We start from the raw sequence: 13,998 nt of genomic DNA, 5'->3' as shown, positions 1-13,998 counted from the left end.
AGTAGGCAAATTGTCAAGGGGAGTCAACCTTTGCCATTGATGCCAAAGGGGGAGAGAAATATTGAGAAGGAGATTGAAATCATGAGAAGTACATGTATTTCCATCAATGACAAAGGGGGAGATTGTTGGATGGTGTTGTCATTGATGTCAACCCTAGGGTTTGACTGAGTTTGACTTTGACTAACACAACAGTCATTGATGTCAAATTGATAATGAACGCTTCTTATAATTGTCTAGATTACATCAAGTTGGCAACTACACTGTTGGATGGTTGAAAACCCAAGTACTAGGGTTTTGGTTCCTTGGATAGAGAACATACCCCAAATTTGTCGAGGGTTTTTGAAGTGGCAAATCTTTGAGTTTGGTTTGGAGATCCACGTCAATGGACTCTCCTCGGAAATATGTTTCCAATGGTATGTGGCACGACACGGAGTTCCTCCTGGTTTGAGAGATAATTGAGTTTGAAGTTGGAGACCCCAGTTTCTGGGCTAAAACCCCAAGGGGTGATGACATGGCATAATTTCATTCGTTATTGGGCATAAAACATCGAGCATAAGGGTTAGCTATCATATCTTATGGAGTCATAAACTTGTGAAAAGGCATCATTAGTCTTAGCACCCATAGAATACATTTCTTACTTAACCAAGGCCTAATTCCTAACAAATTCCTTTTAACTCGGGTCTTTAAAAGAATCAATAAATTATTAATACTAATTACACTATTGTTATTAATTAATTAAAGATTCTTAATCATCCTAAAAGGCCCCTCTACACACTATAAAAGGAGACCTAACGCATACATAAGAGACACAAAAACTTCTCAACCTTTGCTCTAAAATAATTCTACCTGCTTGAGGCAGGATAACGAAACTCAGTGGAGTGATTGGCAAGTTCGTTGAAGGAAAGGTATCTCTGTTCTTTATATTTTCTTTTGGTCCATTGGTTGTGCATTATTCTTCCTGCATGTTCAAGATAACAAAAATTACCTTGATCATTCTTCGGCCCCTTCACAAGACTTTCCTATCATCTAAAAGAGTTCAGGTTGAGGCACCTTCTTAAGTCTCAGACCTGGGTAAATCTTTGTTGCTAGAGAGAAGGTCTAAAAAGGTGTCCTCAAGTTGGCAGACTTCCTGAATAGTATTCAGCCCCTCTCTAGGGCACTAGCCACACTATGTTCAAGGTTCATTTTAGCACGATTTGAGTCAAAATTTTAGTGGAAATCAACTCCAAGAAGAACGAATTGAATCACTCGTCTAGGTCTCGGACCTGAAGGAAAATATAGCTTTGAAATTTCTTTTATTTATTTCAGATCTCAAGCCTTCAAGGCTCAAACCTGAGGTAGATCTTGAATAATGGATCTGGGCACTAAAATCATCAAATCGTGGTGTTTCACAACCCCTCTTTAGGGCTCACATAGTCTAGAGTAGACCGCAGCCTCTATTCACTAAAATTAATCAATTTGAAGGGTTACAACATGGGCAAAGTAAGACATCTACCCAGTGTTGCAGGAATCGCCCCCCCCCCCCCCCCGGATCCAAAGGCAAAATCGCGAATCGTACGGAATCGATCCGGAATCCCCACAGGAAGCGCGATTCCGTTTTTGAGGTGGCGCGATTCCGGGTTAAAAAAACGATTCCTGCCATTTGAGGTTGCGGCCCCCCGGAATCGCGGTTCGGGAGGCGATTCGGGCAAGGGGTGGCGCCACGCAACCTGCCCGGAAGCGCACGCCACCCGCACGCAACCCGCGGAGGCAGCGAATTAAACGTATTTTTTTTTTAATTTCTTTTAAAATTTAACTTAACTAGCATGAGGGGGTGGGTTAGGGTGAGTTTAGGGTGAGTTTAGGGTGACTTTAGAAAAGAATAAAGCCCCCATTCTCTTCTCATTTTCTCACTTTGAGTTTATGAGAGTTGGAGAAGAGAAGAGAGGAGAGGAGAAGAGAAGAGAGGAAAGGAGAGGAGAAGAGAGGAGAGCTTGGAGGAGTGAAGAAGGAGGAGCTAGGAGAAGGAGGAGGAGCTTGGAGCAAGAGCTAAAGAGGTAAGTTCAAACCCCAAACTCCCTTGTTTTTTTGAAAAAAAAATTGTATTTTTCTCCTCCCTCTCCTACTCTTTCCCATTGTTTCTACTTGCTCCTTTATTTACAGGTTGTCCACCACCTATATCCATATTCCAAGATGGTGTTCTTTTGGCTTCTATGTATCATTCCACTCTTGGTTTTAATGATGGCAAGGGTGAGGAATAGAGGGGAAGAGGAAGGGGATGAACTTGGTCCTAATAGTAGTGACCCAATGTATGATGAGGAGGAAGGGTTTGAAGAGGAAGGGGATGAACTTGAAGAGGACATTGAAGCACAAGATGGGAAAGGTACATCAAATCTCTTGTGGAACTATGTGACCAAACTTGAAGGTGGAAAGGGTGGTGGATCTTACAAATGGATGTGCCCTCATGGTTGTCATGGAGGAAAACCATATACGGGTTCATATACCCGTCTGAGGAGGCATCTTTGTGGGGTGCTAGACAGTGATGAAAAAAAGGGTTCTGTGGGGGTAACCATTTGCCCAAACATTTCAAGTGAACAAAGACAAAAATACATCAAAATAGAGATGGCTGCACAACGAAAAAACAAGAAACAAAAAACTCATTCTGAATCAAGTGCAACCTCTAAATTTGGTAGTTGCCCATCTCCTCATGGTACTTTTGCAACCTCTGGAGGTAGAAAAACAATAGGGGATTTCCTTAATGTTGCTGGGAGGGATGATGTGGATGGAAAGATAGTCCGTTTTCTTTGTGCTTGCGGTGTACCATTCAATGTGCTTCGCTCTCCCTATTGGCATGAAATGGTAAAGGCCATCAATGAAGCCCCAAAAGGATACAAGGCCCCCAACTATGAGAAAGCTAGAACAGTGTTATTAGAAAGAGAAAAAGCTAAGGTTCAAAGAGCTTTGACACGTTTTACACATGAGTGGGTGGATTCTGGGGTATCCATTGTATCAGATGGGTGGACAAATATTAGAAACCAACATTTGATAAATGTTCTTGGTGTTTCTTCTAGTGGTGCAGTATTTATTGCATCTCATGACTCCTCCTCCATCAGTGCAACTGCACCAAACATTGCAGATCTCCTATTGAAATCAATCAAAGATGTTGGTCCGAATAATGTGGTTCAAGTGATCACAGATAATGCAGCAAATTGTAAGTTAGCAGGAAAAATTATTGAGCGTACTCATCCACACATCTTTTGGTCTGGGTGCCTGGTTCACACATTGAACCTTTTGATGCATGATATTGTGAAACACAAAGATTGTGGGTGGATTGCTGAGGTTTACAGGAAAGGGAAGCAGCTCATTAAATTCATCACAGGGCATACAAGGGTAAACTACTTCTATGGCACTTACTCCAAGTTGCAATTGCTTAAAATTGCAAAGACAAGATTTGCTAGTTATTACCTCACCTTTAGGCGGCTAGTGAGGGTGAGACAAGCTTTAACTAATCTGGTGTGTGCTGAAACATGGGATGAAATTAACACTGACACAGATGGTGCTAATGAAGTCAAGGACACTGTTCTTGACAGTTACTTTTGGTCACAGGTTAAATATGTTTTGCAATTCACCAAACCAATTTATTACATGATCAAGTTTGCAGATTCAGATCGACCAGTAATTGGGGAGGTGTATGAGCAAATGGATAGCATGTTGGGGCAGATTAAAGACATTGTTGAGCCTAGAGATACCACCTTGTACAATTATATTCGTGAAGAGGTGGAAAAACGATGGGATATGCTAAATGTTCCATTGCATGCATTAGCATATGTTTTGACACCTAAATACTATCATCCATCATGGCTTTCAAAACCAGCACCTGGGGGGGGAGTCAGGAAAAAACCACACCAAGATAAAGAGGTTCACGAAAAATATATGGCTGCATTGAGTAGATTAATCCCTGATAATGAGGAGGCTGCATTGGTACGGAGACAGGTGAGCAACTATACGAGCAACACTGGTCCATTTGGGAGCATGCATGCAATTCAAGATCGAGAGCATTTTTCTGCTCTTGAGTGGTGGAACATGCATGGAGGGCCTACTCCACTTCTACAGAGTTTGGCATTGCGGGTGCTATCACAGGTGGTAAACACTTCTTCTGCAGAGAGGTGTTGGAGCTCTTATTCTTTCATCCACAGTGTTAAAAGGAACAGGTTGAATTTAGACCGGGCAGAGAGCTTGGTTTATGTTCATTACAACTTGCGATTGTTGTCCCATTACTGTGAAGATGCAAAGTCTAATAAAGACTTGTTGACTTGGGACAAGAATCCAGAGGAGCCCAATTTGGAGGATGGAGTGTTGCGACTAGAGCAATTAGAGGATTCTCTTATCCAGGTATGTCCATTGTGGTATGAATTTTCCAATTTTCCCTTATAAAGCATTTCTCTAATTCATGTTTTTAATTTTTTTGTTAACTAGTGTTTTTTTTTTGCATGAATTTTTTGAGCGATTCTAGGATGATGACACGGGTGTTGATATGCCACCACCCCCACCCCCATCTGGTCCCTTGGTTTCTAGGTTCCATGGTTCAACACCAACGGCAGGGGGTTCTTCTTCATCAGTTCCAGTGCCACGACTTACACAGGGACCATCTTCTTCATTGCCACCACGTGGAGGCCCGCCATCACGTTCTATTCGTGGTGGAAGGAGGAGAGATTAGTAGATATATTCACAATCTACTTCTTTTTGTCATAGATTACTCATTAGACTTGTAGACTTGTGAATTTGAATTTTGAACCTTTTTGGCTTGGCGGTGACCAAGTGACATATTTTGTAAACATTATTATTTGAATTTTGGACATGACAAATGTTGACAGTTGCTCACTTGCTAGATAAATCATAATATGCTCTATGTTTTATGTTTTATAATATGCTTAAATGTTTTATGTTTTATAATATGCTTAAAAATTTGATGTATGTTTGTAATAGCTAGAATATAGATGATTGTTGTACATACTAGTAACTACAATGGAATCATGGATGCCATATCTATCTTGATTTATGCACAAATATGCATGTTTTCATGTCTTCTACAATTAATTTGGTATTTGGGATGTTTGGTTTGAGTATAAATGCAAAAAAATATAAAAAAATATATATATATAGCAGACGCTTCCGCGGACGCTTCGCTTCCTAGATTTTTGGAAAATGACGCTTCCGCGCTCCGCGCTTCCGCTTCGCTTCCGCTTCGTGCAACATTGCATCTACCCTCTCGGTCTCACAAGGTCGAATAACATATAATACCCCTTAATCAAATAAGGCAGCAGCTCTGAGGTTACATCCAAATCATTTGAGGTTTAGTGTTGGCATGTTTTAGGTCTGTTGTAAGTATGGTCTTTAAGTCTTAGTATAGAACAAAGCTTTAGGTCTATATTAAGGCATCAAGCATAGGTCTACAGTTAGGGCACACATCTTGATAGCGTAAAGGGACTATAACAGATCCAAATCATTGCGGCCTATAGTTTTATCTTTCAGCACACTGATTGAAGGGAAGTGAAGTTAAGGTTTACCATTAATCACCTACGGTCGTCAATATATGACAGTGATTCTCACCGCAATCTCATTATGTATTAGTGAACTTCAAGGAGTAAATACACTAAGCCAGACACTGACTTCAAATCTTGTTTTGATTGCAGACATCACTAATTACACATCTGTGAGTATCCATGTTCAATTATTGAAGCCTCAATTTACCTACATTATTGAAATTATAGTGGGTATCAGTAACATTGACAACATAACTTGTTACAGTGTTTGAGATCATAGACAACATCAATTTATAAGACATGGTACATGATGAATTTTTTTATCAGTGACTCTCTAAAGTAGTATTGGCAGTCTTGGCATGAGAGTGTTGACTGGAATTCGAATGCTACAGTGGCCTTATTAACATTGATACTTAACAAAATTCTAGCTCATTGACATGAGACATGGATAGTAGTGAATGACTTGTAATCAGCAGTTGAAGTGATAAGGCATATGTTGGTAGCTCTAAGTGGGCAGTGTTTGAGGGCATTGAAAGCAGGTCATAGGAATGATCTAAGGCATCTTGGATTATGCCGTCATCAAACACTTGTGTTCAACACTTGCAATTGTACAAGCAATTTGGGACAATGGTAGTTGGTAGCCAGCGTTGTGAGCTCATGAACGCTCATCTATTCATGTGCAATGCCGTGGTTCAGCAGTGATGTGCAGTGGTCAGTGGTAGCAGTTTGTACAGCAATGAGCAGTGCTCAAGTTGTGTAGTTGTCAGTCAGGATTCAATGTGCAATGTAGTGCAGTGATCAGTTTGAGCAACATTGTGTAGTGATTAACTTGGACAATATTATATAGTGGTCAGTGGCTACAAGGGTTTGACAGGGTATAAAGAGCAGCAGTGTCTTCTTTATAACATTCATATATTGATTTAGAGCACAGGGGGATCCAGTTTGAAAATTGTGAAACGTGGTTTGTTGGCTCGTTAGCGGTGATTGGAGTCACCTTTAGGTTGTGGCTTGAGAAAACTTCAGGCTGGTAGGGTTGTGCTAGGGGAGGGCGTAACCTGCACAAGGCGTTGGAGCATCCTATTAGTTGGGGCTAATAAATCACAGGGCGACGAAGCATCCTTCCGACAACCGCTGGTAAACAAAGTGTTTGAGCACTCATCAGGGTGTGGCCTAACATCTAGGGAGTTGGGGCGTATTTTCGATTTCAACAAGTTTATAGGGTGTAGAAGCGTCCTACAGATTGTAGCCTGTAAATCAGAGGGTTAGAGCCTCCTTCAGTTGTAGTTGAAAACTTGATGTAATTTCTTTTCTTTTAAAGAGGAGGAGAAGACAATTACTAAGAAGCAATGTTCCACCAAGACTCCGGGACAGGGAGACGCGGGTGTGGGGAGACACACAAGGGGGACGTGTGGGAGTACCCTCATTTTAGGGAAATTTAGAGGGGACGGGGGGGCGTCGGGGTATATAATTTTTTTTAATATCTATATGTGTTTCAAATTCATATTCATATTCAATAATGAAAGCATAAATACAATGATACATACATAATTGAATTAAGTAGTGAAATACATTGATCCATACTCATCATCCTTACTAATACATACATGATTCATCGATAGACCACGAGATTCAATAATGAAATACTTTGATACATATTCATCATTCATTATTCACCATTCTAGAATCTACATTGATTTAAAAATTAAATTCATCATTCATCATTATAGATTCTAAATTGATTTAAAATAAAAATTCACCATTCATCATTCTAAAATCTAATTAGTACTAAGCAAAATAGACTGTAATAGATACTGAAATCTAAAGACTGGAATAGTAAATTGATATAACTAAACTCAAAAGCAGTCGAGTGATGAGTCTAAAAGTCACTCTAAAGTACAAAGAGGGCTTGGTGCTCTTGATTAAATACCAATGTTGCATTAATCGTTATCAGGATTAAATCGGCATGGGGAAAAAATTCGGAAAAAATCGGAATTATCGGGAAATTATCGGAAATAATCGGGAAATAATCGTTTGGTACAAAAATATTCATTTTTTTTCAATTTTTTTAATATCTAGACCATCTACAACATAAAATAAATATATTGACACATAAATATGATAAAAAAACTAATATATAAGATGTTTAATATCATTTCTAGCGCTAAAATCACACATAACATTGAATCATGTCCTAAATAGTAAGTCCTGACTCCTGAGTCCCAACTCAGCCTCAAAATATCAACAAAAAATATGATAATGTATCTCATCAAGTCATAATGTCATATACAATAAAATGAAAGTCTAATCCTATTGACTTCCTCTGCCCCTCTTGCGAGAAAATGCCACAGCTTTCCCTTTCCCTCTAGATGTAGATGCTAGTGCCCGTGCTGGTGGAGATGGCAGTGGAGTCTGATGTGCTCTAGAAGCTAAAGAACTAGAAGTAGGAGCTATAGGAGGTAGACCACGTCCTCTACTGGTGGCAGTGGTAGCCCGGGCAGGCGGTCACCTCCTCCTCTTGTTCCTCCTCCTCCTCCTCCTCCCCCTCCACTACATCCTACACTAACCAATCATCAGCAGAGTCCATGAGAGGCCTCTCGGCCTCAACCCTCCATGCAGCAGTGGTGTCAATCCCATCCAATGAGATGGCATCCACATCAGGTGTCCTCTCAAGTTGCCTCACCCACAATCGAAGATTGTAGTAGACGTAGACCATGTCATTAAGTCATTGGGACTCCAACCTGTACAAAGATCATGAAATAATAATTAATAATTAAAAAAAAAATATTGTTTAATGAATTCAAAAATTTATTTGGAAATTTGCAATATTTTAAATGTTTAAGTGTTAACCTATTGCGCTTCTTGTTGTGTATTTTTTCAAATACACTCCAGTTGCGCTCACATCCTGAGGAGCTACATGTTTGGCTGAGGATGCGAATCGCAAGCTTTTGCAGAAGGGGTACCCTGCCACCATACATTTTCCACCATGCATCTACAAAAAAATTACAAATAAAATTTTAAATAAACATAAGAAAAAAATGGAATTTGAAGAGACAATGAAAATTGAAACAAAGTTACAAACTAAAAAATACCTGGCATTTTAATCATCCTATCATTGACAGCCATCTCAAAGCCAAATGTGCCACCTGCCATCCTATATGTCTCAATTTGTTTAGAGATCTCTATACGTTGTTCTGGAGATCGCACCATCTTCTGGACACAGGATAAGAATCCATCCATGATCTCAGTATCAAAATCAAACCCACATGCATAAGAAAATGCAGGGTTCAGGAAAAGCCCAGCAGCATGAATGGGACGATGGAGTGTGTTGTTCCATCGCTCATCAATCACTCCCCATAGAAGGAGTTGCTTCTGAAACCCATCATCTCCCTTATCATCATAGTAGGCCCGAATGGCTTCTTTGGCCCTGTCCATGGCTTCATACAAATAGCCCATTGCGGGTTTCTCACCATCAACCAACTAAAGAACCTTTACCAAAGGTTCAGTAACGGCGCACACCTCCTGCACTCCCGCCCAGAAGTCTTCCTGGTATGAAACTAGTCTGCATACGGCCTCTCCTTCTGGTTTGCAGCTCATTGGCAAAGCACGCCACTCCTCTGAAAGAAACATTCTCTTCACATCCTACATAGAAATCAAGAGGGATTGAAGAGATATGAAACTGGTGGCAAACCGTGTAATGGCGGGGCGCACCAACTCTTTGTTGTTGGTGAATCTTCTCATCAAGCTAAGCACAGATGTATGATTATATATAAATTTTGTAATGCTTTTTGATGAGTCAACAATATCTTTGACAAAGGAAATTTTCCCTATGTCCTCTAACATCAAATCAATACAATGGACAGCACAAGGTATCCAAAATAAAGTAGGATGCCTGTCCATAAGCGTCCTACCAGCAGCAACATAATTTGCAGCATTGTCCGTTGTGACTTGGACAACATGTTGTTCACCCACCTCCAAAATAAACACATCCAGCGAATCACATAAAGTTCTTGCATCTTTGATTTGTGCAGATGCATCAACAGATTTGATAAACATAGTCCCCTTGGGACAACTAACCAAGAAGTTTATAAGGGTTCTCCCCTTTTGGTCAGTCCAATCATCTGACATAACAGTGCACCCTGTTTGTGCCCATGATGCCCTAAAATCCTCCAATCTTTGGGTGCAGTCGCGCTTTTCGTTTTGAAGAATCCAGCCTCTGAAATCATGATAAGAAGGGATTTTGTACCCCGGGCCAACACTGGCAATAGCATCAACAGTAGGTTGGAAAAATGGATTATTCCTTACAATGCTTAAAGGAATATCACTCCAGAGGAGAAATTTTGCCATCAACTTGTCAGCTTGTTCTTTCTCAGTTCTTTTTAGCATTGAACCGATAGATGGCTGTGAACCAGGTGTGCCACTTGGCCCACTTCCTTCAGCTAACCTTTTTAGTTGCCTTTTGAGTTCTTCTTTGGCCTCTCTAGTCTGCTCTAAAGTTTCCAATGCTCTCATGGCTCTTTGGATAAGTTCAGGAGTTGTATTTGTACAAGGCCCCACATCATGTCCAGGGATTTTTGCAAGGTGAAACTTCAACCTGTACACCCCCCCGGACATAGGGTGGCCACACAACTTGCAACTCAAGTTTACTCTATCATTCAAAGAATCAGGTACACCATATTCCCAGAAAGGATCCAATTTCCTTGGCATGTTTGTTTTTGAACTTTGAAGTTGCAAACTTGAAGTCTTGAATGGTGTTTTGGTGCAGTTGTGAACCTATGGGAAAATAAGGATTAGGATTACAATTTAGCATTTACAAAATTACAAGTTAAAAATTTACAAATTACAATTTAGTATTTTAATTTTTAATTTTTACATTGATGATTGTACAATGAAAATCCAAGTTACCTGTAACCCAACCTAAAACAACCATTCCAAAGTTCAAAGTTTCAAACACAAATTACCCAACCATTCCAAACCCAAGTTACCCAACCAAATGGCAAAAACAATGAAAAAAGCATAAACAATGTTTAAAAAAAATGAAAACAAAAAAAAATTTGGTTCCCATAGTCATACCAAGTTACCCAACCCAAAACAATGAAGGAATACAAAAAAATCTTTAAAAACAATGAAAACAAAAGAAAAATGGTGCCCATACCAAGTTTCCAACCAAAAACAATGAAAAACATACAAAAACAATGTTTTTAAACAATGAAAAAAATAAAAATTAATCCACATACCGTTTCTATGGAGAAATCGGTGGTCTCCTCTTAATTTTCTCCTCTAAGCACTTAGATTTGGCAAAAAACCCTCTTCGGCTTGGTCTCCAAGAGCTCCTCCTCCCTCCGCGCGACTGTCCAAATGAGCTCATGAAGAACCCAAAAAAACGCTATAAAACTATGCTGTCACGACCCCCGGCGATTTTTTAAGTTTTTATTGTGATTTTTTCGTTTTTATCGCGATTTTTTCAATAAAAATCGGCAAAAAAAAATCCGGCAATTTTTTCGTTTAATTATCGCAATTTTTTCATTTTATCGCGATATTATCACGATTTTCACAACACTGTTAAATACTAATTCCATACCCTTGTACATGACAAAACGCAATAGAAACATTGCAATCCATCAAATCCTGAATTCCTGAAAAACTGTTAAGTCTACTGGATTTTGAGTGAGATCTAAAATTCTACTTTTTCCATATGAAATCCAATGAGGTCGGAACCACTCTCAAACATCTTGAGTCATTTCATGGTAATGTTAAAAATTTAAGTAAAAGGATGAAAATGAAAGATAAAGGAGAATGTCAAATGAAAGATAAAGGAGAATGTCACTTTTACTTTAAGAATTTAACATTACCATGAATTGCATAGCATTAGTAGGCAATGTGATCAAACAATAGGTTTCCCCTGTCATAAATCATTGTTTACCAGCAAATTTAAGGGGGGACGCATAGCCCATTTTGAGGGGGGACACCTAGGGGTCCCCTTTTTGGGGAGTTGTGTCCCCCACACTGGGGAAACGTCCCCCCTTGCGTCTCCCCACGTCTCCCCAAAAGGGGGATGTGGGGAAACGTTTCCCCAGATGTTCCCCCGTCCCGGGTGCAAGGGGTGCGAGGAGTGTGTGCACCCAACCTTGCGAGACGCGTCCCTGTGGAACATTGCTAAGAAGCGTTCGGTGGTTTTTGACCCGGAGGGGGTTTTCCACCTAAATATCTTGTGTCTACTGGCTTTATCTTTTTGCATTGTTGTATGGCGAGTTTACTACATTTGATATTTGATACTGAATAAAAATAATATTGTTGAAAATTAACTAACGCTCTGAAAAAGATTAAAAAATGATAATTGCTAAGAAATATTGATTCACCCCCCTCTCGGTATTTCCAACAGAAAGGTGGAAAAACAAAGGTTGGGGTAACTCATGTACTATGATTGCTCCTTCCTACATTCATACACCAAAATATGTGGACATCCCTCATCATTACCACCCTTGAGCCCATGGCATTTGGCCCTGAGATCCTTGTGTCCCAATGTTATCAGAACCGAACCGTTCATTGAACCAAAAAACCTTGTGGACAGGGAACCGGTTGGAATCGGAATGGAACTGGAAAAAAACCAGAAAAACAACAAAATAAGAATAGAAAACATAAAAAATAAAAAAACCGGTTTACCAAAAACACATAAAATATTCATATTTTAAAGAATAACAAATATATTCATGTGCATCCATATGAATCCAAACCATCTATACACAGATATGAAAAAGTTATCATTTATATAGCAAGTAATAGTGCATATAACCAAAATAACACTTGGTGCAAAACATCATTGAACCAAAAATGTTACAAACATCAAGAAGCAGGCTCTAAAAGGCCTTTATAGTCCAAAATAACATGATAGATCATAGTATTATACTACAACCTACAATACTACAAGCTACAGCTACAACAAATCAATGATCAAATCATCATCTGATACCTGATCATCCTCCTCATCCTCATTTGAAGAATGAGTAGCATCCAAGTCTGTAATGGGATTATGGCTTGATTCCCCTAGCCCCGAAGCTGCTACTGGTGCTTCTTATATATCTGCCTCTGCATCCTGTGGAGGTGGTTCCAAGTCCAACCAAGAAAGGTCTTCATTGTCAAATGTTGGTGCTTGACTCTTCACAACCCATTCTGATGTTGGATCAAAGTCACCCAAGACAATGTTGCTTGATTTAAGGGTTTTATTCAACAATTGGTTGCGCCTCAACCTAGGGTAGTACTGAACAAAAACCATGTCATTTAGCCACTTTTGCTCCAAACGGTTCCTCTTCTTAGTGTGCATATGCTCAAACACACTCTCCAACATCTCTCCAAGACTCCAATCAACTCTTCAAATTTGCAAAAAGTCTCGCTCGAGACAACCATGCAAAAAATTCTCTGAATTCTCCTCACCGAACTTAGCTCAAGAATTGCAAGAGACTCGAATGAATAGTGTGAGAGAAATTGAGGGGATGGGGGTGTTTAAATAGCTTTAGAGGGTGCTAGAGTAGCATTAGAAACTAGGAAAATAAATAAATAAAAAATAAAAAACATTTTTTTATGACCAGGTTGCATAACAGTGGGCCTTGCGAACTGGTTCGGAACCAGTCCGGTACAGAAACCGATCGGTTTTTCCAAAACCGATTCGGTTCCGATAACACTGTTGTGTCCTGACTCCCAGTCCACCTCATCATTATTCACATGACACCTACCACTTGAAGGATGTACCTTGGACATGTCCTTCCCTTTAGGGGCTAGGAACAAGTAATAGGTTCATCTATTAACCACTCGTACCCAGGGAGGTAACACCATTACATGCTCAAAACCCCAAATTTGGAAGGGAAACCCACTATGAAGTCTCATTTGTTCCCTTGACTGACAAGCTTGATTCACTTAGATGCACTAATGAATTATTGTTCCTGAAAGTGAGGAGATGCATTGGATCTTATACAGGATTGGTAGGTGGTTTCATCATGGGTTGGGCAACTTAAATGGGGCCCATGCCCACCAGAGGATCATATTGACACTTGTAGGGGAAGCATTGAAAGCCATGGATTTCCATTATGTGCTAAGAGTATTATCTCATGCCATGGGCAGCCTCAGTACCTTCAACAGCGTGTTCATTGCCATACATTATATGCGAGATGATGCACTTGGACCAGTAATGCCCCTAGTCGGCTTAGCAATATATACAAGTTTTGGTAGTTGATCCAAGACCAAGAGGAGGTTTGACTCATCCTTGAGACGTGGGAGGGAAAGCACCATCTTCCGTGCCCTCATTCGGAACAGTATATAGGGTTATTTTTCATCAGGAGACCCATGAGATCATGACATGTGCCCCAAAGCCACTTTGGAGCACCACATGATCGTTTACTTGGAGATCAAGGGGCCACTCCATTATCTATCATTCATGGAGCCCTCGCTCACATTATGACACCTTGAGGGCTCAATGAGGCCCTCC

The 13,998-nt window shown here is 40.0% G+C and overlaps 1 protein-coding gene across 5 annotated transcripts in view; it reads right to left on the bottom strand.

The window, feature by feature from the left end:
• Nucleotides 1–13,998, bottom strand: part of TRM9 (RNA-binding (RRM/RBD/RNP motifs) family protein) — a 308,840-nt gene that overhangs the window by 20,217 nt on the left and 274,625 nt on the right. Inside the window, exons 7-8 of one of the 5 annotated variants that reach the window (XM_089460443.1) lie at nt 8,370–8,511; nt 7,749–8,260 (exon numbers count right to left, since the gene is read on the bottom strand). The exons of 1 other annotated variant lie outside the window; for it this stretch is intronic. In XM_089460443.1, coding sequence (XP_089316569.1) covers nt 8,199–8,260; nt 8,370–8,511 — 204 coding nt within the window. In that variant the 3' untranslated portion in view covers nt 7,749–8,198. Of the gene's footprint in view, nt 1–7,748; nt 8,261–8,369; nt 8,512–13,998 lie in introns of those variants that run through there. 3 more of the 5 variants (XM_089460442.1, XM_089460441.1, XM_089460438.1) reach the window with 3 other exon arrangements.

Source organism: Pinus tabuliformis, chromosome 7, assembly GCF_031772625.1.
Source record: "Pinus tabuliformis cultivar Carrire ecotype Pingquan chromosome 7, CPIR1, whole genome shotgun sequence".
In the NCBI taxonomy this organism is placed as follows: Eukaryota; Viridiplantae; Streptophyta; class Pinopsida; order Pinales; family Pinaceae; genus Pinus; species Pinus tabuliformis.
Note: the sequence above shows the minus strand (reverse complement) of the source record. Positions and strands in the feature narration are given on the sequence as shown.